The 24,853-nt window shown below is 45.6% G+C and overlaps 1 protein-coding gene across 10 annotated transcripts in view; it reads right to left on the minus strand.

Moving 5' to 3' along the window:
* Positions 1-24,853, minus strand: part of FYCO1 (FYVE and coiled-coil domain autophagy adaptor 1) — an 85,070-nt gene that overhangs the window by 33,157 nt on the left and 27,060 nt on the right. For 7 of the 10 annotated variants that reach the window (XM_075921886.2, XM_075921883.2, XM_075921884.2 and 4 more), the window contains 9 exons: positions 22,623-22,766; positions 21,955-22,048; positions 17,871-20,501; positions 16,227-16,319; positions 15,022-15,140; positions 11,924-12,091; positions 5,307-5,456; positions 3,228-3,433; positions 2,704-2,848 (listed from right to left, as the gene is read on the minus strand). In XM_075921886.2, coding sequence (XP_075778001.2) covers positions 2,704-2,848; positions 3,228-3,433; positions 5,307-5,456; positions 11,924-12,091; positions 15,022-15,140; positions 16,227-16,319; positions 17,871-20,501; positions 21,955-22,048; positions 22,623-22,766 — 3,750 coding nt within the window. The remainder of the gene's footprint in view (positions 1-2,703; positions 2,849-3,227; positions 3,434-5,306; positions 5,457-11,923; positions 12,092-15,021; positions 15,141-16,226; positions 16,320-17,870; positions 20,502-21,954; positions 22,049-22,622; positions 22,767-24,853) is intronic. The other 3 variants (XM_075921890.2, XM_075921885.2, XM_075921891.2) reach the window with 1 other exon arrangement.

Raw genomic sequence — 24,853 nt, forward strand, 5'->3', positions numbered from 1 at the left:
GAGAAACCAAAGCCAGAATGCGAACACATTTTTGTTCCAGATAAGCAAGCATGTATAATCTACCTTAGACACAAGAAGCAAGACATTGTGGTTTATACAGGAACCAATCACAAAATGAAGGGGCGGGGCATACCAATCTAAGCTCTGTTTTTTCAACCACACGCTGGTTATTTTAAGATTGCTTTTAACTTGTCATTTAGAAGGTTGTCACCATAATGTTTCTTCCCTGGCACTAGGGAACAACATGTAGCATGGTTACAGTAACCGGGCTCATACACAGGAATTTCTGTGGGAAGGGTTCTTTTTTTGTAAATATGGACTGCAATTTTTTTGTATATAAAGGAGTCCAAAACAGTCACACAATGAGTATGTGTACGAGAGCTTATGTGAGTGGAAATAGTGATTCGTCAAATTATTTTGTTAGAATATACGAAAAATTTATTCAGTAATAAAGGTTTTATAAGAAGTTACCTTCTGGGATCATGGTGGGCAGTGCGGCTGCTGCGGTCCCCCGCTCCCTTCCGCCGCCTCTGCCTCCTGCTGCTCTACCTGCTCAGCGAGGCCAGCGCTAGGTGGGTGCGGGCGGGGCGTCTGCCCAACAGGGTTGGAGGCACTGTTCCCCCGGCCCTGTTGTGCTGCCACCAGCACCACCCACCCAGCCTCCTGCAACACCGCACTCTCCCATCCCCCTAACATAGTGGTTCTCAAACATTTTGGCCCGTAGCCACCTGGCTCAATGCAAACCTTTCTGTGGCCCACCAGTTGCTAATGGAAACTCGCTGTTAATTACATAATTTCGCCCAAGCCATTTTGCTAATGCTGCAGCTAGGGAGAACAGTTTAATTTAACCAGTAAGAAAAGAAATATTAAATTATTAAACAGATAATTTACTTTTACTTTCTCATGTTAGTTTATCAAACTTCATTTTAAATAAAGTAAAATATTAATTTATATCCAACACAAATCAGTGTTTTCTTTGTTTATGGCAGGCCTGGGGAACCATTTTTGGGTAGAGGGCCACTGACCCACAGAAAAATCAATTGGGGACCACAGAAGTGAGAAGCAAAAAAAAAACCAAAATAAAAAACAAAAAACAACCCAACCCCACAAAAACTCCCAGCCCTCACTGATGTGGCCTCCAACTGAGACACTTCACTCCTCTGGCATTCCAGCCCTATAGGCAGAGGGGGAGGGATAGGTAGTACTGAGGTTCAGGGCTTCCCAATGGCTGGTATTTCAGGGTTAGTGGATTTTGTGGACCCCCCACAGGCTCTGGGGTAGGAACAAAAATGAGGGGGTCAGTGTGTGGGACAGGGGTGAGAGTGCAGGATCTGGCCAGGCAACAGGATGCATGAGGGGCTGAGGGGGTGAGGTCTGGGCAGGAGGTGGGGTGCAAGAACAGACTGGAAATAGGCTGTCTGGCCAGGAGGGAGGATGCAGGAGCAAGGGTGGGTTCAGAAGCAGGTTGGGATAGGGTGTGTGGCCAAAGGTTGGGGGTGCAGAGTCTCAGCGAGGGGTGGTGCAGGAGCACAGTACGGGTATAGGATCAGGGCATGGGGATGTGGGGGGCATTTACTTGCTTTTGTGCCCCACGCCTCTCTTAGACATCATAACTCAGGCATGGTCTCCTGCTGCTCCCATTGGCCAGATTCCAGCCAATGGGAGCAGCGGGGAAAGCCTCCAGGTAGTGTGTCAGTGCACTGCTGTTTCCCCAGCCAGGGAAGGGGGAGAGAAAGTGGCAATTGCTCCTGGCTCTGCTTCTTCCCCATGAGACAGATCCGGCCAGAAGGCACAGGGCTGCTCCCCCTCCCCAGAGGGAAGCCAGTGCTGGTGCTCCAACCTCACAGTGTGGGGAGGCTGGAGTGCCAGCGTGGGTTCCCTGCTGTGGGGAGAGGGAAGAAGGATGGAAGGGGAGAGCTGAGCTTGAGCTGCGGACCACCTGGAAGGCAGTGGACTGCAGTTTGAGAATCAATGCCCTAATAGAGCCCCCTCAAAGTTATTTGGGGGGGACCATGGGAGGTGTGTTTGCACCCTTCACACGCCCTCTGCGTGCGGGCCTGGTAACATACATTTTTTTTCTTTTGAAACATAAATCTAAAAAACATAAGTCTAAAAATCAGACTTCAAAATTTTGTCAGGAAGAAGCATTAGTGAAGAGACAACCTGTATCATTGTTTATGTTTATTTCTGGGGCAGAACATATTTTACTTTGGAGATTGCTCTTAATATTAAAATGATTGAAACAAATTGCAAAAAGAAACTTTTAATTAATATGGAAATGTGCATTAAATATATTAATGCAACATTCAGTTTGCATATTTAAACAGAGAATCACTCTACTGCTGATTTATGCAGAAGTAGATGAAACAAGTGACAAAAATCTATACTGTGAAGTACATGCTTTTCTTTGGAGTGTGTGTGTACAAGATTAGTTATATGACTATGCTGTTCCTTTGTTTTCTGGGTGTTGTATCTTTGTAACTCTACAGACTGCTGTCTGCAGATCCAGGTAGTCAATCTTTGTTCAGTTCAATAAAGATTGGCATAGAAGAAACAATGTATTTTGCTTTGGGGTTTTCCCTGAATCGTTCTCTACAACTAAAATGTAGGTCAGTATGAATGAGAGTGTCTGTTTTCCCTTTATGGATAGAAAAAAAACACAACCAGAGGCTCCAGTTTGAAATTAAACACGGTTCTACTCACAGATCTGTCACGCTCTGGTCCAGAGACTCTACTTCCGCTTGACTTTCGTTCTGGATAGAGTCAGATTCCTGCACTTGGCACAGTTCCTCATCTGTGATTATATCAAACACTGCATCATCTGGTGGTTTGGAGGTTTCATTTGTAACTGTACCATAAAAGTACATCAAAAGAAATGCAGTCACAACTTTACAGGCAGTATCAGTTTTTTTGTTTTTTAAACAGAGCTTATGTATATGGCCATTATTCTGCAGGCATAGTAGTTTTAGCCTTCTGCCAAGTGCTAGGGGGATTCTCCAGGGTGACTCACCTAAATTAAAATATACATGGGGCATTTGTCTCTACCTCTCAATATTATCAACATATACTAACAAGACGCACAAGTACTCTGGGGCAAATTCTGCCTTGACTTTCACCGCATTAATATCACTGGGATTGTACCGAGCCTAATCCAGGCAAGATTTGACCATATGAACCCTGTACAAACAATCTCATGTATCTCACATTTGCACATGAAGGGGACTAACCAGTAACTCCCTGGATTGGAGACACTGGTGAATTTAGCAGAGCAGGTGGTTCTTGCTGGCTGGCATGGGATCCAGAATCATCCGTGTAATCCACAGTCACCCTTGGTTTATTGAAGCAAGCTCTACAGCACCGCTCCTTCTTGCCACTGTGTTTGGTCATCACGTAGTCATTACAGCAGTAATAGCAGAAAATGCGACCACACAGTCTAGAAATTCAGAACAAATGCAAAGGTCTGAGAATGTTACATTTATTGCTTAAAAATAGAATTAGTTAAGGTGTGCATTAACAGTGCTTGGGGCCCTGGTGATAAAGGTTGTGTACCCTGGGAATTTTTTTTTGTAAGTTACTTGACAAAATTCACGATGAAGACACTTTTGCCTTTTAAGGTTCAAAAAGGCTTCTTGGATTGTGTGTGTCCAGAGGGGCACATTTTTCATTTATAGTCTCAGTAAAAGTAAGTGACACAGGAACAAAAGTTTCCAGAGGGGGAAAAACAAACAATTTAAAAATCAATTTACAAACAAGGCTACTGCAAGTAAAGAACATACGGTGATTTTCTATGGGCCTGATCTATTTCCTTGCGAAGTCAATGGCAAAACACCCACTGATTTTAATGAGAGTAAAAACAGGCCACATATCTATAGTCACTCAAACCATTCCTAACCTAAATCCTTCACCACATAAGCTGCCCAGCCTCCAAAAAGGGGAAGAAACAGCAATATGAAATATTGGCTTCTGTGCCATCAGAAAGTTACACAAGGCTATTTGGTCATTATTAGAATCAGTCAAATCATTTTTTAAATTGATGTGTTAATAGTTTGTTGATGAAAAGAATCCTCCCAGTGCAGTTTGCTGCCATTCAGTCAGTTTAATACGAGCTGTTTTGCAGAATTATTCAGATAACCACTGGGTATTGATGAAAACATTTGCAAGTTCCACAAATATTAATAGAAATCATTCTTCATTTAAAAAAATTATACTGGGTGTGAATTATTAGCTATTAACTAATCACCAAACAATAGTCTGAACTTTAAAATGTCATTGATTCAGAGAACAGAAACAGTCCCATGTGACTTAAGTGACTAATCCCATATCATGAATAAAGAACCCACAGTCACACCCCGTCCCATTGGCCTGGAATTTGTTCATCCAAACCTTGTGACTATATCTGGAAAAATCATGAACATGTAACTATTAATTCACAAACAGAAAAGGGTAAAAAAGTAGAGCAAATAATTCAATCAGCTGTCATATTTTTGAACAGGCCACATCAAAATAAAAACTTGCTATTTAATGTCACTATTTCTCAACATATCTTTTAATTAGTGAAAATTCTGACTGCATAGAACCTAATCCAATAGGGCATCAATCTTCAGCACTGTAATAAAATAATAATAATAATTGTACCATCACACTGAACAATTTTTAAAGCAAGCATCTCAAGTGCAGACAGCATTCAACACACATATTCTAATAATGCATTCTTGGAAACAGTGTGAAATATTGAAACACTGGGGCTACGTCTAGACTGGCCCCTAATTCCGGAAAAGTCATGCAAAGCAGGTAAATCAGAATAGGGAAATCCGCGGGGGATTTAAATATCCCCCGCGGGATTTAAATAAACATGTCCGCCGCTTTTTTTCCGGCTTGGGGAAAAGCCGGAAAAAAGCATCTAGACTGGCACGATCCTCTGGAATAAAGCCCTTTTCCGGAGGAATAAAGCCCTTTTCCGGAATAAAGCCCTCCGGAATAAAGCCCTTTTCCGGAGGATCTCTTATTCCTACTTTCAAGTAGGAATAAGAGATCCTCCGGAAAAGGGCTTTATTCCGGAGGATCACGCCAGTCTAGACGCTTTTTTCCGGCTTTTCCCCAAGCCGGAAAAAAAGCGGCGGACATGTTTATTTAAATCCCGTGGGGGATATTTAAATCCCCCGCGGATTTCCCTATTCTGACTTACCTGCTTTGCATGACTTTTCCGGAATTAGGGGCCAGTCTAGACGTAGCCTGGATGTTTTCAATGGAACCTACCATATTTATTTCCATGTTTTTCACATCCTGTCATAGTTCAACAAACTGACCTGCAGTGGTGTCGGCGCATCATCCAAGAAAACTCTCTCTGACAGCCCAGGCACTGATTTACTTCTGTGTCACCGAGCCATCTTTGCTCTTCACAAAGCTTCTGCTGGAATTCCAGAGCGTCTGATTTCTGCCAAAGGGCATCCTTATCCCTACAGAGACACATGCAAAGAAAAGCAATACATTATAAGAACATCACTGCTTGTCTTTAACTAATCTCAACTCTCCCTCTAGAAGAAAACTCAAAGCATTGTTGTTTAACTCTGGAGCACACCAGTCTGAAATAGGCCACCCCTGCACTTTAAAGTAACTTACACTGGAATTTACAAATGTACATCCACCACCAAAAGGTGTGATTGCCCTTTGCTGACAGATGCTCAAAATGTAAGTATTGCAATACTGGATCAGTACCCTTGCTTCAGTTCAGGAAAGCATGCCTAGTTAGGAAAGAACTTAAATACATATTTAATTTTAAATACATGTCATAGTGCTTTCCTGAATCAGAGCCCGTGGTGCAATCACTGAGCAATGCTGAGAAGGCTTCAGATGAAGGCATTTATTGCACTGAGTTCTACCAAAAAGACCCAGAAGCACTTTTGGATCCTGCTGTGACTATAAGCCCTAGCATGCTCTGTGGGAGTGAAGAGAGCTGCCCTGCAGCTGACCCACTCAGAATTCTGATGGGGGCTTAGGTTGGGAGGTTGCATGTTACTAGAAATGATCTGTCATCATTTAAAAGGATATAGTGGAGACTCCTGCTCAGGGCCGTCCTTAGGATTTATAGTGCCCTACGCGAGATTGTTAAACTGGTGCCCCTATGACTGACATGCTCTTCCACCCCTACTCCCTCCCCTTCCCAGAAACCCCAGCAGCCAATCCCTTCCCTCAGACTGTGCTGCAGACAGTGCATTCAGCTCTCTAGGACCCAGCCTTGCTGTTACATGCTCTACTGCTTCCTGTCATAGGCATGCGCAGCATATTTCATTAGGGTATGCACCCAAAGAATTTTTTTAAAATGTACTCTTTGACCCCACCATTAGCCATACCCCTGGCCCCCGTTAGCCATGCCTCTGGAGGCAACACTCTCAGGGCAAGATGGACACATAACCAAAAGTAAAAGGTGTCATGTGACACTCCCCCTCCCCCCAAGGACTTTTCCCACCATCCTCCTACCAATAGGGATTAGTTTGGCCCTCATCAAACCCCACTCATGCAACTATCCTGCAATTGCATCAACCCAATGTGTGTGACATTAACTCGGGGGGCGGAGAGGCTGGGGGAAGTGTTCCATCTCAGGCTGTGCCTACATTGGCACAATCTTGCGCAAAAGTGGCTGCATTTACTCCAAAACTTGCTGCCTGTCTACACTGGCCACGAGTTCTTGCGCAAGAACACTGACGTTCTACTGTATGAAATCAGTGCTTCTTGTGCAAGAAGTCTGATGCTCCCGCTCAGGGATAAGTCCTCTAGCGCAACTGTTCTTGCACAAGAGGCCAGTGTAGACAGGCAACATGAATTTATTGCGTAAGAAAGCCTGATGGTTAAAATGGCCATCAGAGCTTTCTTGCGCGAGAGAGCGTCTACACTGGCATGGATGCTCTTGTGCAAAAGCACATCTCTTGCGCAAAGGCACATGCTAGTGTAGACGCTCTCTTCTGGAAGAGATTTTGCACAAAAACTCTTCCGCAAAAGAGTTCTTGCGCAAAATCATGCCAGTGTAGACGTAGCCTAAGAGTTTCCTCCCATGAGCAAAATGAATTTTGTGTTGTGCATCAGTACTGAGTTCATGTGGCTTGTTTGGATGTGCCACTGTGGCACCCAAGTTATTAATAAATATCTTATAAACCTCTACCTTTTCCCTCTGCTGCGATGTCTCCTCCCCTTGCTCCATCAGCTCCCCAGGTGCCTGCTGCCCCCAACCCCCCACCCTCCTCTGCTGTCCTGACTCCTGCCCTTCTCACTGTCCTCAGCCTTCCTGAGACCTGCCCCCCTCCACCAGCCCTTCTCTCCCCCCTGTGCCCACTCCTCCAGTAGCCCCACTCTGATCACATGAGCTACCCCTGCTCATCCCCTCTTCTAACACCTCCCTCTACACACCTGCCCTGCCTATCTCCTCTGGTGCTGGTCTCTCCCCTGCAGGTGTCTGCCCTTCTGCTTCACCCCCAGAATCCCCTGGCACCTGGACCTTCCCTTACCCCTGCACCCTTCTGGTGTCTCCCCCTTCCCTTACTGCCCCTGCCCCCTTTTTCCCTGATGCCCACCCCCTCACCACTCTCTGCCCCATTCCCCTCCTGCCCCTCTGTGCCCTCACACATGCCGTGCTCCATCCCCACCTTTCTCATGCCCACCCCTTCTTTTAAGCCTCCCCCTTCCCCTCTAGCCCCCAATGCCCTTCCTCTCTCTTCTCCTCTCCCAGCATCACCCTGTCCCCCTTCCCACTGACACCTCCCCTCCTGCCCTTTTCCTCATTGTCTCCACTTGCCCCCCGCATTAGTCTCTCCTATACCCTGTCCCTTGGTGCCTTCCCCTTTCTTCTCCTGACCTGCTCCCTCTCCCCCCCACTCAGCACAAGCCCCTTCTTCTCCCACCCCTCCCCCTCACTTCGCCTTGCCTTGCCTCCCTTCTGCCTTCCCGTTTGCAGGGCTGGAGTCTGCTGCGATCGGGCCCCAGAAGTCCCCACAGCCTGGGCTTCAGACCACGTGCCGGACCTGGAGCTGGGCCGCTCTGCACTCGCAGCCCCGGCCCATCACAGCACGGCCAGTCCTGCCCTAGCGAGACTCTGCTCCCCTGCGCCCCGCTCAGCACGTCTCCTATAGAAGCGCAGCTTGGCCATTTTTAAAAACGGTGCCGCAGCGCCAGTCCGCGTGTGACCCCGCTCCCCAGTGCAGCCCTGGCTCCTCCTGACGCTGCTGCCCGGGCTGACAGCTTCCCTTCCCCAGCTTGCTGGCTGCCTCGCTAGAGTCCCTCAGCCCAGTGGGGTCTTCTGGTGGGGCCGTAAGTGCTGTCAGCGCCCCTACTGGCTCCGGTGCAGAGCGTACATGTATGCTTCCCCTCCACGCCGGGCTGGCAGAGTGGTGCCCCAAAAGTGTGGTGCCCTACGCGACCGCATACTCCGAGTATGCCTAAGGACGGCCCTGCTCCTGCTGGCATTAACCTACCCTTAAAGGTCAGAAGAGGATGGAATTCAGGCTGAAGTGGAGGTGCATCAACAGCAAAAAAAGTTTTGCAGAACTTGAGGGAAACTGTCAAGTGTAACTTCAAACCACAAAGGCTAACAACAGAGAGCTAACCATCTCATGTCACCCCTCATTACCTGACATCTTAGCTCAACTTTGCAGCTAGGCTTAGGAGCAGAAACTTATGCCCTAGTTCCAAGGAAGGTTCCACTGTATATTTGAAAAAGGGAAGGACAAGGAGTTAGGAGTTAGTCTCTGCTCTGGCACTAAATTACACCAAGGTCTTGGTCATATAATTTAATCACTGTTTCTTAATTTACTATTCTGTAAAATAAATATGGTAATACTAAACCACCGCACAGGGTTAATGAGGATTGCGTAAGTGGTTAGACACTCTTTGAAAATATCAAGTGATATCAAGAGCTAAGTATGAGACCCAAACTTTACCCTTGATTACATCTTCTTCCAGCTCCTCACTGTATAAGATACACCGATGTAGACTCTTAGGCACCTGTAAATTGCTATAAGGAGAGCAAAGGGATTCTAAACTTGCATAAGGAAGTCTTCATTTATGCATAACCAGAATCAAGTGGGAAAGATTAGTCACCAACACCACCAGGTACAGGAAAGGCAATAAAAAGTAATAAAAAAGGGCTTCATCTTTTTCAGCAACTTCACAGATTTATGCCTTCATGCACTTTAAAAACACAACTAAGGCTAAGAAAACCGACATCAATAAGAAAACCCACTTCCTCTTGTCTGACTGAACAATACCAAAAGTGTGTGTGCCTCCTGAAGAATGTGCTAATGCCCTGACTGGGTCCAATGAGCTAATCAACTCTTAAAAGTTTTGACAGTATTCAAAGAGAAATGACTGACATAGGTTTCTCAGACTAAAATGAGGCGAGAATCCAAGTACAGTAAAACTCCAATAGTCCGGCATCCAATAGTCCAGCACTCCTGATAGTCCGGCAACAAAATGTTAAGAGCCTAGTGAGTGAGCTTCGGCAAAAAATGAGTCACAAGGTAACAGTGGCAGCAGCTGAACGGAGCAAAAAGAGTAAAAAAGGCTTAAAAAAACTAAAACATTATACAGGACTATGTAGCACTTTAAAGACTAACAAGATGGTTTATTAGACTATTAGTGCTACATAGTCCTGTATTTTGCTTCAGCTACACCAGACTAACACGGCTACATTTCTATTACTATAAAACATTATAGTATACTATATACAGTATGTACAATAAAAAGAGTTAAGAACATTTTATATACAGTATATAATGTATACAGTATATATATAACCAGCTTATAGTACCTCCAGATAGTCTGGCATATCTGATAGTCCGGCACCATTTAGGTCCCATAGGTTCCGGATAATCGGAAGTCTACTGTAATAGCTCCTATTCCTGAACCAGAAACAAAAAACAGGACTATGTAGCACTTAAAAGACTAACAAGATGGTTTATTAGTCTTTTAAGTGCTACATAGTCCAGTTTTTTGTTTCAGCTACACCAGACTAACACAGCTACATTTCTATCACTATTCCTGAACCAGACACAGGCTAAGTCTACACTGGCACTTTACTGTGCTCAATTTTTTGGCTCAGGAGTGTAAATCTCCCCCTCCCCCCCCCGCTCCCCTCGAGCACAGCAAGTTCTAGTGCTGAAAAGCGCCAGTATGAAGCAGGCTATAGCTCCAGAAGCTGCACTCCTAGCACTGTTAGCTACTCCCCTTGTGGAGGTAGTTTACATGGCGTGCTCTCCCATCACTCCTACCATGGCCACACGGCCACCTTAAAGTGCTGCCGTGGCTGCTCTTCCAACTTTCTAGTGTAGACAAAGCTTCAAGTACATAGAGTTGCCCAGGAAAGGAACAACCCAGTCAAAGGAACCTTTTTGTAGAAGGATCCTCTGATGAATAGTTAATGTCTAAAGCTAATGTCTAGAAAAGACGAAGAGGTTTCTGCAGCACATCCACACTTGTGTGAAGGCAAGAATACACAGACCAGGTGTCAGGAACCACAGTTAGTGCCTTACCGCTGCTTAACAAATTGTCAGTGTGTTGTAATGGCAGCGTAATTTAACACCATTAACCACAGTTGCTGCATATCTGCAAGTTATATAAGATCCAACATGAGACTTACTAAAAACCAAAATCCTCCATTTTTTAACATAAACCCCGATCTGTATTTGTCTTGTTCACTCCAGAATTGTTATGATACATACACACAGCTTACAGGAGTCTGCCTTCAAGAGGAAAGATGCTTCTGTAGTTAAAACACAGGCAGGCCTGGGCAGGGGAGGAGCAATTGCTCCAGGGCTAGAGATTCAAAGTCTTGGATGCCCCCCATTTGAAATGCCACTGGGGCACTGCTCTGTGCAGCTCTCAGAGTCAGGGGGGAGCAAGCTGTGGTTTGGATGGTGTTAAGGGCTGACGGCCCATAGCTCCGCCCATTTTGGGGGTACAGAGTTGGCCACCCCCCACACCTTCCCCCACGGCCTGTGGTGGCTTTCGGCTCAGCTGGACACAAGATGGGGATTCAAGAAAGCTGAGTTCAGTTTACAGCTTTGCTTAGATTGCATGCATGACCTTGGTCAAATCACTTGGAGCCACCTCTTCAAAACTGCTAAGTTTTTCTTTGGTCGTTAAATAAGGGGTAGATTTCCTAAAGGGAGGCATCCAGTAGCTCCCACTGTGACACTTGTGACCAGATTTTCAAGAGACGTCATCACCCATTCATTTAATGAACCTGCATCAATGCACAGCAGCAGAAAATCTGTCTGTTGAGTTTGCTTGCTATTGGAAAACTGATCACACTGGGCATAATTGTGGGCCAGCCTCTGGACCAGGACAGGAGACTAGGGGAAGGCGGAGATGAGATGTTCCCCTGCGTGGGCTACCTAGGTGATGAATCAGAATATAGGTGGGATGGCAGTTGCTGCCAAGCCATTACACCTACACCCATACAGGTGAATTGGCCATGAGTGAGCAATTGGGTAGAGCCTCTAACACATTTTCACTATTCATTTCCCCACAATGCACCAGTCAGCATAGGTCTCTGAATAACAATCTGGTCCCATCTGAGCCCCAGATCCAGGGCAGAATGCAAAGCTTCTCTGTAAGCGATGGATACTGGTGAGAAATATTTGCTAGAAAAAAGGATTGAAACATTTTTGGGGGAGAGGGGGAAGAACATATGCCATCTATAGAATGCCATGGACTCTGCAAAACAGATGCAAGCTAAGAAAAGAACTAGATGGCATTCTGGCTATTTTACTTTTCATAATGTCTTTTAACAATTGAACCTCATTGTCAATGCTGTGTCACAGAACTTGGCCAGTATATTTATTTTATTAATAGGAGATAAATTCCTCCATGCAGCACCACTTAAAATCCTCCGCAACATAATAATGTACACAAAACAGATTCTTTTACTACCAACCTGAGAAGTTCTATCAAACGTTCTTCAAGGAACTGCTTTGTTCTAGTTAGATCGTCCAGCTCAGCCAACAGCTTCTGATCATTGCTGTCCCTCTCTGCTAGCGCTTTGTTGAGTTTGTCACCGTACTCTTTGACTTGCTCATTTGCTTTGTCAGCTTCTCTTTGGGTCCTATTTAAATGCAAATTAAGTGTTCTTAGAAGAAGCCACATCTGCCATGTATCTTGATGAAATCTGTAGATTGAGTGAATTTTCTCTCAGTGTAAACACAGTACTTTATAGCACATGGGCTTTAGGTTTTTGACACTTTTGTAGCTGTGCCTAGATACATTACCTGTGGGTACCTCAGTAACTTCTGGGGATGGGGGCCCTATTTCCTGCTCCCTTTCCACAGTTGTGTTTGTGATGTCTGCCCTTTGGATTGCACACCAGGGATTGAGCCAGGCAGCATGAGCTGCTACAGTGCCAGCAATTCTCAAGCTGCGGCCCATGGGCTGCTTACCACCCAATTAGCACAGATTGGTCACCCAGCTGTATACTGAAATCTGCCAGGCCAGGTTCCCAGCTGTTTGGTCGCTGAGCTGGGAACCTGGACGACCCAGGTTCAGGTGGTCCAGAGAGTGGGGGTGGGTCAGAGTTGCCAGCCAGACTCGTGTGGTGGGGTCCTAGGCTGCTGGCAGGCCTCATGTGGGCCAGGGATGCTTCCCACCGCACAGAGTATGGGGTTTGGTGCTGCTGTGAGGCCCCAAAGAGTCTGGGGCTTTCAGAATCCAGGGTCAGAGGTTGCTGACAGGCCCCCAGGATCCAGGGCTGCTAGCTGGCCTCACAGAATCTGAAGGCTCCCCAACGGGGTTGAGGTCCAGGGTCCACGTGGGGGCTGCCAAACACCCTGTATGGTGGAGTCTGGAGTCCCTAAAGCTCTTCTCCCCACCCAGGGTTCCAACCCTGACCCCACTCTGTGGAGGGGTCTCAGAGCAGGAGGTACTGGGCACCAGGGGGCTATGGATAGGGGCACTGTGGTTCTTAACCTGCGGCTGAGGTAATGCTTTGTGGGCCAAGCAACAAACAGGTTGAGAATCGCTGAGAGCCAAGATTCTCCGGGTGGGTCTTTAAAGACTCAGCCTCCCTTCAGATTGGGCGCACAGGAAGATCTCTAGCACACACTGATCAGTGGGTTACATGTTCACAGCATGTCTATTAAGCATGTCATTCATTATTTGCAGTACGACAAAACAAAAATCCCTTAACAAAGGCTCTAAAACCAAAAATATTGACAAGCCCCGCTATTATGACTTCTTCACTTGCGTCTCAGCCGGACAAATTTGCCTCAGATTTTAGGTGGACAGAGGAAAAGACTTAATGAGGTTTGACTTGATTTCTACTGTATTAAATTCAGTCAACAGTGCAACATGAAAGTAGAGAATTACTCACAGTCTCACTGGTAAATCTGACAGCCTTCAATCTACTTATCTGAATCAACAGACTCCCAGTTGGCACAAGGGATGAACTGACAGGATCAGACAGTCAATTACTGTAAATCAGTGTCCACTAATTTCAGTTCAGTTAATACCTGATGAGCAAGTAGCCAGCACTACTGACAAGATGGATCACCAAGGACATCTTCTCCCTTTCCCCAAAGGGCATTGTCTTTTGGCTAGAGCTAAACACACACACACAAATCTAGTGCACACCTAGTTGTAAGAAAGTAGAGTGGCTAGAAACAGAAATCTAAAAAAATAATTATAGGCCCTGATTCTGAAGTCCTCGTTCAAGCCCAATATCCCAAACTTCATTTACATTGGGAACAAGATGAGCGTTAGCACCTTACTTCCAAAACAGCTCTGCCCAAGGATGCTGAGGCCCAGTGCAGATCTGCTCCGTGCCCAGCACTCATCAAGCTGCTGAGAAGCAGAGTCTCCATGTAAATGAAGTTCCTGAGGACACATCTACAAAGCAAGCAGAAACCCTTGGCAGCGCATCTTAGACCTCAGGTCTACAGACTCGTGGGGCTCACAATACAGCACTATAGCTGTGTAGCCATTTGGACTGGGGCTGAGGATCTGAAGCCCACCCTGCACCCCAGGTTTCAGAGTCCAAGTTCCAACCCCCCAAATGTCTCCATGGCTATTTTTAGTGCTGTAGTGGGATCCCGAGTCTGCAGACTCAGTCCCCGATGGAGCCACACTGATTGATCCCAGCTGAGCGTAAGGCCCAATATCTGTCCTTTTGTTGGGGTGCGAGGCATTCTGGAAAGTCCTGTGTCCTGCCAGCCTTCCCTCCAGTCTCCATGGAGAGACAATTGCCCTGATGGATACTGTGCTCCTCAGCTGAAAGCTCTATTCCATAGATGACTCTCCTCTCTACTCATCTAGCTGATTGAAAACCATGGGGACCTGCCCTCCCACAGCTGCCCAATGAGACACCTCACACAGCCCAATGAGACAGAGCCACAGACTCCTTTGATGGCCATGTTGGTGTTATGCAGCTGTGTCTGAAAGGATTGCTCTCCTTCGTAAGCCACAGCCCTGGAGTCAGGCCAGGCTGCACTGGTTTTGCCAGGTCTGTGCTGCAAAGCCATTTAGTGCTAGTATGTGTCACCAGGTCCTTACTTAGGCAAAGTGCCCATTGAACTCAATATATCTGCCTGAGCAAGAACTGTGGGATTTGTCCCCTTCAACAGCAATTCTCACTTTGCTTTTGAGACACCACTGAGAGACTAAATTAAAACATGCCCGCTGCGTAAAACAGTGCAAACTTTCCAATCCTCTTTTAAAGAGTAGTTAACACTTTTGTAATCTGAATGTTGCATCCAACCCCCAACACATAGCCTACCACCATATAGACTAGTTTCACAAAGGAAGCAAGAATTGCGATGAAGACAGAACATCAGTTAAGAGAGCAAAGGGAAGTTGTAGTCTGTGTAATTTCCATATTTTTCATCTGAAAGGCCACACAGTGCTTCTTACTCAATACCGGTAGTTATGAATTCTCTCCCCTGCCTCACATATGGCACAAAACAACATGGTTTACAGTCACTATGGTGGCTTTTCTCCTGTTTGGCTTCTTACAAACAATTGAAGTGAAATAACCAATGTGCAAACCTCTCCAAGTGCTTTTTCAGCAACATTCCCTCCTCCTCTTTTTTTAGCCTCGTGGATTCATATTCAGTCAATTTCTCTGTTGCATGCTCCAGTTTACTAGACAGATCCGTGTTTACCACCTAGCAAAATAAGAAAACATTTTTATTTCATATACAAAACCCATCACTATATTGACTGTAACTTGGCTGCTATTCACCCATACAACGCTTTGAAAGGGGAGTTAAAAAAGTCTAACCATTAATTAAAACATTATTATTGAATAATCAGATACTAATTAATTGTGTACTGGGGATTGGTTACTTATGTCACATTGAATAAGGGATAAATTGAAAAGTAAAACAGCATTAAACCATGCCAGTAATTCTTATTAGCCATGGCATAGGGGTTTTGAATGGCTTTTGTGTCATTATCAAAGAATAAAGCCCCAAAGCCAACAACGAAAGAATAAACCATATAAGTATTTAAAACTACTTTGCAATCTGAAATAATACTCTAATAGGAAAATAAAAAGTTTAAAATAAATTAAATTATTGTGAGGGTGAGGGGAAAATGTCAAGTTTATGACTTCTTCATTAAAACTAAGGCTTTGTCTACACTGGCACTTCAACTGTAAAACGTTCATTGTTTGGGGGTGTTTAACAAAACACTGCCTGAACGACAAAAGTTTTACCAACAAAAAATGCCAGTGTGAACAGTGCTGTCACCAGAAGCACTCTCAATGCTGACACAAAGCCACTGCTGCTCAAAGGGGGATGGAAGATTTTTGTAGGCAGGAGACCTCTCCCTACCAACAAACGGCATCTACCTTGCGTGCCTTTTAGCGACATGGAGCCACACAACCATGTTGCTAAAAGTTGCATAATGTCGCCATACCCTGAGTTCAATGTGAAAGGAAGTGAAAAAAATACCTTTCATAGCTAAACTTTAGAGGTAACAATTTTTGACTTGGGTACTCTCCTATATCTGTACTCAGGCACCTGAGTAAAAGTTGACTGGTTCGAGAGGTAAGAACCTTGGTGTTTAGCTGCTATTTGTGTCCTTGGAATTCTCCCTCTGGTTTGACAGTTTTGGCCTCTGTGTTTTATTTATTCATGTGCATTATCAAGCTCCCATCCAAATCACGTATCTTATGAATTCTAACACAAGGAACTACTGATTCAAGATCTTTAGCATGCTTCCTTATTTTAATCAGATTAGCCACCTACATGAAGCTCTGCAATCTCTTCCTCTGCAGCACACAGCTGTCGTTTCTGCTCCTCAAGCTGCTCTTTTACTTTTGCACATTCTTCACTGACAGCCTGGAGGAGTCAATAAAACCTTTGTTAGTGTTCACTTAAAAGTCATCATCACCCAGTTTTGAAGTCTCCTGCTGATGCAGCATGGACAGTTACAATATGCTGGATTAAATGAATCCACTGCTTATAATGGAATTACAATGGGCATACATCTGGCTGTCTGCATAGCTGATGGCAGACCAATTCACATGGGCATCCCAGGAAAGCCTAATTCATGAAAATGTCCCATGTTGTGGTAGTTAGATGATATTTTTCCTGCAATTACTATGGGCATTAAAAATGGCCCAATTTGCTCAACGTATAAGGGTACGTCTAGACTACAGGGTTTTGTCGACAGAAGTTTTGTCAACAGATACTGTCGACAAAGCTTCTGTCGACAAAGAGTGTCTAGACTGCATTCAGTTCTGTCGACAAAGCAAGCTGCTTTGTTGACATAACAGTGTGGACGCAAAGGACAGTTTAGATGCAATAATGCCTTATGTTGACAGAACTCTGTCGACAAAAGGCATTATTTCTCGTAAAATTAGGTTTACCAGCGTCGACAAAACTGTTGAGTTCTGTCGACATTATGTCGACAGAACTCAGCGGTAGTGTAGACACAGGTTTAGTTTTGTCAACAAAAGTCCACTTTTGTCGACAAAACCCTGTAGTCTAGACATACCCTATATGTTAAGTTGAAAGTACAAAGGGAGCACAAATCATGCTGGGAATTAGGAGATACTCTGTGGACAAAGTACAAAGTAAACACACCAAAACTTTCTGACATTCAAAGACTCCCAGCATACACAGAAGTGTGTACGACTGATCAACTGGCAGCCTTAGTCTCGGAGCTGCACTAACAGACACACAGTTCTTTATCCTTAAGGAATTTCTCCCCACATGATCGAAGCTGAATCAGGGTGACTCGTGACTGCTTCCTGAAACTAGATTTTTATCTCGGTAGCTGTTTTTGGTACAATAAAAATACCACTCCAGATGGGATGGGATGGCATCATATGCTCAGAGCTGCACAATCTACTGGGAGTAACTTCTTTTGCTTTCAGGAGTGGGTGTTTATTGGATTGTACCTGGATTTTGGGAGAGTACCAGAATGGGTGTTACCGCTAGCAGGGAATCCATGGGAACTGAGGGCAATCACCCCTGTGCAGGAGGTATGCAGCATCTTGCAATAGTGGTCCTATTGCATCACAGGTATTTTCGAAAAATGGCAAATTGTAAGTTGAACTATTGTAAGTTGACAAATAATATTCATGAAAGTCGAGCACCCTGAAAACTCAAGTTGGGTCTGAAAACTCAAGTTCTCAATATTTTGCGGAAAAAGGGGGAGGCACACATCCATAGCCTTGTTCTACTGAAGCAGTGTTAAAAGGATGTAAGTGATTCAGTGTTAGAAGTCAATGGAGATCAAGGTTGCTTAGCACACTGCAGAAGCAGGCTCAGTTGTTGTTAGGAACTAACCCCCCTCTAAATTCATGAATATACTGGCAGCCAGAAGGGACTATTACGGTTATCTGACCCACTGTCCAGCCCAGCATGTAGAATATATTAATTTACCTTGATTTTTGTCTGATAATTTATAATCTCTGTGCTCATTTGAAATTTTATTGCAGACAGCTCTTCTTTGCTGGTCTCTTGGAAGCTTTGGGCCTGTCTCTCTGCCACCTCCAGCTGCGTTTGCAGGCTGGGAACAGCAGCAGCACATACTTGAGACTCCTTTAGTTTCTCTTGGAGGCTTTGGTTTTCCTGCTGGTGCATGGTGATGTCAAGCTGCAGCCTCTCCTGCTCCTTTGCTGCCTGCTCACCCAGTTCCCGGAGCCTCTCAGAGACCTGGGCCAGCTTCTCTTCTGCAGCCCCCTTCTCAGAGGTCAAGGTACAGATCTGAATGCCGAGTTCAGCCATATCAGTGTTGGTTCTGTGGAGGAGGTCCTTGGTTTCTACATTTTCCATTTTAACAGTCTCCAAATACTGCTTAACCTGAGACAGTTCTTCCCTGAGACTCAGCATGTTCTTCTCCAGCTCAGCCTTTTGATGGGCTTCCCATTCCTGCTCTTTTTTCAGAGCTTCCTCTCTTTCTTTACACTGCACCAGCTCTTGCACGTGGTTTCTGTTGAGTGACTCACTCTGCTCTTTCAGCTGCTGGACCACTGTCTTTTGTTCTTCCAGAACCGCCTCTGTGACATCCAGCTTGCTTTGCATCCCCTCTCTCTCGTCAGCCATCTGCTGAAGCTTGGCTCGCAGGTCAATCACTTCCGCCTGCAACCTGGAGACTTCGCTTTGGTTGATGTGCAGCTGCTTTTCAGACACAGCTAGCCTGGAAGCCAGCTCTTGCGCCTCTTTCTCCTGACACGCTGCCTGCTCCAGCTGGGCATTCTCCACTGAGGCCTTCTCGCCAGTAAGGGATTCAATCAATTTTACTTGATGCAGGCATGTTTTTTCCATGTTTAGCTTTTCCACCTCAAGAGACTCTGCTTTTTTTTGGTACCTCTCAATCTCTCCCTGTAGCTGCTTGCATTGGCTCTCTACGTTTTGCAGTGCCAGGTCTTTCTCTGCCACTTGTGACCTCAGAGACTCTTCACATTCCTTCAAGGAAAACAGAACCTTTTCCATCTGCACACCATGCTGTTTGGCTCTCTTGTGCTCAGTTTGCAGTACAGCTAAAGACTCGTTGATGGCATCTTCTCTTTGCCTCAGTTCTTGGTATTCAGAATGCAGACCCTGTAGCTTCTCTTCCAGGATTTGATTTTGCCGCGTGACATTCTGCAAGTCTTCGTGCAACTGTTTGTTCTGCTCCCGGAGCTTTCTCTCTTTTTCATCCACCGAAACCAGGGCGTCGTCAATCTGGCTCTGGAGCTGTTTCTCCGATGCCCTCAGCCTGGCCACCTCAGCTTCCAAAGAGCCTTTAGATGCCTCCAAGTTTTTCTGCTTCTCTTTCATCTTCTCCTTGGTTTGGTGCAGATTTGCGTTCTCAGATTTCAGCTTTTTGCTTTCGTCACCAAGTTCGTTCAGTTCTGCACTTTGCTGCCCTGTGAGCTCCTCCATGTCCTTTACCTTCTGGAGGAGATGACCATTGCTGGAGAGGAGTTTCTGGTTTTGCTCCTCTAGGCTGTGCACATTCTGACTCAGCTTTGATAACTGATCATTCAGCAGCTCGCGCTGCTCTGCCAAGGTTTTGGCTTCTTGCTTCAGTGTCCCTTCCCTGCCACTCAACTCTTCCTCACATGCCTCTTTTTCTCTTCTGCTCTCTTCAAGATTTTTTTCCAGCGACCCCACACGAGCCAGTGAGCCCTTCAGCTGCACCTGGAGCTCAGCTACCTCCCTCCCCTTGGCAGTCAGTGCCTCCTGGACTGTATCCATTTCTTTTGCCATCATTTCCAGGCTCATGAGCAGTTTCTCATTCTCCTTCTTTGAATCTATGGTAAGGCAATTAAATCTGGATTCTAGTTCTTTCCATGCACCCTCTTTCAGCTGCACTTCCTCTCTCGCGGCCTTGACTTGAGACAGCAGTTCATTATTTTGTTTCTGGATGTCAGCTTTTTCCTTTCCTGCCTGGTGAAGTTTCTCTTGCAATTCCTGGATCTCTAGGGCAGGATCATACTGTGTGGAGGGTTGTTGCCCTTTTTCATCCAAGACAGCATCGACTTTTGCAGTGAGCTCCAGATTCTTTTGCTCCATTGAACTCAGCTTGGTCTGGAGCTCACTGATGCATTGATCCTTCATGCTGATGGAAGCCCTGGTGGTTTCCAGCTCCTGATTCAAGAGCTCCTGATTCAAGGCATAGTTCTTCTTACAGGACTCCAGTTGCTCAAGCCTTGTGTGGTGTTCCTTTTGCTGCTCGTATGCATTCACTTCTAATGCCTGCACGCATTTCCGTAGGTCATGGACAGTGCTCTGAGTGGAGTGGGAAACTTCACACTGTTTCTCTAACTCCATTATCATCTTGGTCAGTCGGGAGTTCTCCTCACTGAAGTTGCTGCTCTTTTCCTTTTCCACTTGCACCAGTTCTTTCTGCAGGCTAATGGCTTCCTGCAGCGCCTGGTTTTCCTTCTCTAGTTGATTAATCCGATCCCGCAGCTCCTTCTGCCTCAGCTCTCCCTGGTCAAGTTCCATGCGCAGCTCTTCAAAGCCCTCCAGGTGCTCAGCATTTAGTGAGTTATGTGCATCAGGGCTACAGGGGAACTCTTGTGTCTGGCAGAGAGGGGAGAGGTGAAGACAGGGAAGAATAAAAAAATTAAATTGGAAATAGTTATATTTATATACATGAAAGATTATGAATGGTCCTTGATCCTGCCGTGAGGGCAGGGAACTGCACTTGATGACCTCTCGAGATCCCTTCCAGTTCTAGTATTCTACGATTCTATAGCTTAATTGTTTTTGTTGATTAAAACATGATATCAGTAAAAGGAATATTTAAGGGATGCTGTCAAGATAAAAATCAGTGTAAAAAGATCCTAATCCATGCTACTGTTAGTCCTCTTGCTTATTAATGACTTGTATTCATTTATAAGCATTTCTATAAGGATCAGCACTCCTGTGACTGACGTCTTAAAAAAACCTAAAGTTCTAATTTACTTCTATTAGTTATTGATTTACTTTTTGTAAATTCTGCTCTTTTGCCAGCAATGATAGATCAGCTTGCATTCATGGACCAAGTCAGCAAAGCATTTAAGTGCACACATACATCCGGTTGACTTTAATACAGAGTTAAAGTGCTTTGCTGTATTGGGGGTCTTTAATAAACTTCACTTTTTGCTTCTCCAATGCTAGCACAGCGCTGTTGGGTTTAGGATCACAAAACTGCAAAGGGAAAACTTAAGGAAAGAGGGCTCTTTTCAATGACACTAATGAAAACCTTTCTATTCATGAGAGTTTGTGAACTTTGGTGGTTTTTTTTTTTTTGAAGACTTAAAAGTTAGGTTTAATCAACCTGTAGAATGAGCCCTCTTGGGTTTCTCTCCCAGATGATCATGGGAGACCTTGGCCACACCTAGTGGTTTATACACATGTTCCAGTTTCTTACTCCTTGCAAAGAGAAGACTCCACCCTTTGCAGGCCTTCTTAAGACTCTTCTGGTGGAGGATAGGCAAATTAAATATCTCAGCGTCCCAAAAATAACTTCTCCCCTGATTCAACTGAAAGGGAAAAAGGCAAACAGCACTTTCTTGCTGCAATGCTGTCCATGCAGCAGTTTTCAAGGAGTCCTGCTGTCTGGGCCACTGAATTGGGCTCACTCTGTCAGGCCTACACTGGGAGTTTGCTGCACTTCCCACAGGGTCCAGGGTGGAGATATTCTGGTTGGGAGCTCCTCATGTGGTATCAGGAATGGCTCCGGCAGTGTTCTGCTCAGGGTGACCCCTCCTGCCTACTGCTTCCTCCTTTTTAAAGGCTTTCTCCCTACTACCCATGAGTGACAGAGACAGATGGGTGGGACTAGCTCTGAATACAGGGTCTTCTCTGGCACCTTCCTCATCAGTGTGACGTCTATCCACCCCATCACACAGCTATTGAACAATTCTCCTTTATAGTTATTGTAATTTTTTGTAATTTCCCTCTGAAGGCACCAGGTGTTATACAGCTCTCAGACCTCTGGTGTCAAGAAAGTATGATCTACATTGCATGCACTTCCTTGTCATTCAATTACCTGCAAATAGTTGCTCACTAAACTACTAATGCTTGAACTTCGACTTGGAGGCTTCCACAAATACGCCGAAGAGCCAAATGAGGACAACGTCCTCCTGTAAACCATAAGAAAAAACAAAAACAAACAAAAAAAGACATCTTAATAATGGCTAACTACACACACGCGCATTATAGTCCGCTCTGATTTGAATGAGTCTATTAGTTATATGGCAATGCTAGCATTCATGGGGCCTGATCTAACATTCATTGAAACCAAAGGGAAGACTCCCATAGACCTCAATGGAGTTGGATCAGGCCCTACATGCAGGGTTACCCTCTGTCAGCAGGCCTGCTAAAACAGGTGTGTGTCATGAATTATCTGACTGTTCAAAGGAGAGAGATTCACAGTGAGTTCAGCTGCGAGGGACCACAGACTTTGGAGCCAACCCTGCGGGGTCTCAGCTGATGGCCACTGAAGTTAGTGGAAAGATTTTTCAGACTTGAATGAGCATCAGGTCGGATTCCTGGTGGTCAACACAGTCATGACCATGAAGATCCAGATGGGCTACAAGGTGAAGGCCCACGCCTCCTTTTTACACTTAAACAGAAAAGGTGCAGAAGTTTTTGAAAGTCTCAGAATGTGTGTTATGGCTCTAGCTGTATATAAACAATAAAGTTGTATTACATTACCTGGCAAATGTTGGCCAAGCAGCATCTAAGTCATGCCCTCTTGAGGCCAGGTCAAACTGAACCTCAGTTAGCTCATACAGTTGACCCACAATGTCAGAACTCATTTTAGACTTCAGAAATGGACTTCTTGCATAGTACCAGTCACTAAAAGAAGAATCAGATTGCATGAAACAATCAATACAAGGTGAGCGCGTGCAACACTCTCAAGAAAACAAAGCATTATTTGTTACTTCCCAGAAAAGCTACAAGGATTCACTACAAATGCAATTAACATCAGTCAGATCCACTGCCCCCCCACCCCTACAGCCTCCTTGATGGGAGCGAGGATGGTTCCTGGTGGAAGTAGGAGCTAATGAAGCTTAAGGATTCCATACAAAACATTTTCACTCTGGGCTCGCATAGGTGACTGGAGAAGGTGAAGGATTTGCTGCATAATGGATAATCACATGGTATTCAGCAAGCTCACATTTATGTTCTAAAAAATTCTTTATTTGGAATATGAGTAAACTGAATGCTCATGACAATGAATGGTGGGCAGCAGCTGCTAGACTTAGGGTGCGTCTATACTGCACTGTTATTCCGGAATAACAGCCATTATTCTGGAAAAAGAATGCTAGCATCTACACAGCAGTTGCGTTATTTTGAAAGAAAATCGAAATAACAGACAGCTTTTTCTGTCATTGGTAAACCTCATTCCACGAGGAATAGCTCCTCTTCTGAAATAGCTAATTCGAAATAGCTGCAGTGTGGACTCTCCACTGCTACTATTTCAAAATAGCTCCTGGCCATTCTAAGTTATTCCTCCCCAATGCCTCCTGGGGCTCTAAATCGAGATTGTACATCTATATTAGGGTAACCTGCCACAGACTAACTTTGAGGCTTCCCTGTAGTGTGGATGCTCTATTTTGAAATAGCCGTGCAGGGAAGATGGAGGCTTAGATACACTGAAAAGGAAGATAGAAACTGAACACTTTTCTGTGAAAGCTCTATGAAAGCTCTCTCATGCTATTCCAGTCTTTTGTTTTTCTTGATCAGAAAGACAACATGTTACATTATACCACACTGTGTGATAGTGTTATACAGAACTATCATTTGGGGCTCTGTGCACCACCCCCATCTTCAGTTCCACATATAATTGTAGCCACATATGAATCCAGGTGCCCTGCACTGGTAAAGATTGGAAAATTTAAGGAGTGCAAGTTCCATACACAAAACACCATATAGTTTTTAAATGTTTCTGGCATACAACACTCTGCTTTATAGTGAACTAGGGGTTCAAAACCCTCTTTGTAGGGTTCCTCGAGTTATAGATGCAAAAGTCTAATGTTTAAGGACTACGTTGCTCTGACCAACAAATATGGAGAGGCAGAAAACTTAGAAGAACAAGTCCCAGAGCAAGTGTTTGGGTATTAAATGCCAATGATTTTCTTTCTTTTATAAAGATGCTATTTTGATAGACTTGAAGACAACCATACTTCAGAAATTATAAAAAGGGACAGCAGCAAAGCCAACTTCCCCTGCGATTTTGCCTCAACCCTCACGCCTCTAGAAGACGAAAGGGTTAGTTTAGTTTCAATGTTCCTTGACCCCTCTACTGAGAATACTAATAAAGATGTAGAAGTTGTAACAATAGTTTGCAGTATTGACCATGGCCAGCTCTAGGCACCAGCAAACAAGCAGGTGCTTGGGGCAGCACATTGCCAGAGGTGGCATTCCGGCTGGAGGAGGAGCAGGGCGGCGGAGCAGAGGCTACCCCGAGCTGGGAGCCCCGTGCCCGGCTACTCAGAGCCTGCGCTTGGACCTGGGATGCTGGGAGGGCAGGGTGGGATGGGGCGCTGGGAGGGCGGGGCACCTGGCCCCGGCGCAGGTCGTCTGCGGCTGGTAACACTGAGCCAGGCAGGGTAGGCCATGGTCATGGTGGCTGCTCCCAGAGTTCAGGGGCTCAGCGGGCGCTGGGGCTCTGCCGTGGCGGGGACCCATCCCCTGACTGGGGAGCCCCACAGATGCCGCCCCAAACAAGGAGCCCCGCGCCCAGCTGCTCAAAGCCTGTGCCTGGCCCCGGGGCGCAGGGAGCTCTGCGTGGGCAGTCCCGAGACAGGATGCTTCCTGGAGGGCGGCATGGGGTGGCCGCGGCTGGTAAGGCTGAGCCTGGCAGCCGCTTCACCTTCGTGAGTGCGGCCCCCCCCCCGCTTGTGGGCCCCCCCTGGCCGGCCACCCCCGTCCTGTGCGCC

Source organism: Pelodiscus sinensis, chromosome 2, assembly GCF_052426305.1.
Source record: "Pelodiscus sinensis isolate ZL-2025 chromosome 2, ASM5242630v1, whole genome shotgun sequence".
Lineage (NCBI taxonomy): Eukaryota > Metazoa > Chordata > Testudines > Trionychidae > Pelodiscus > Pelodiscus sinensis.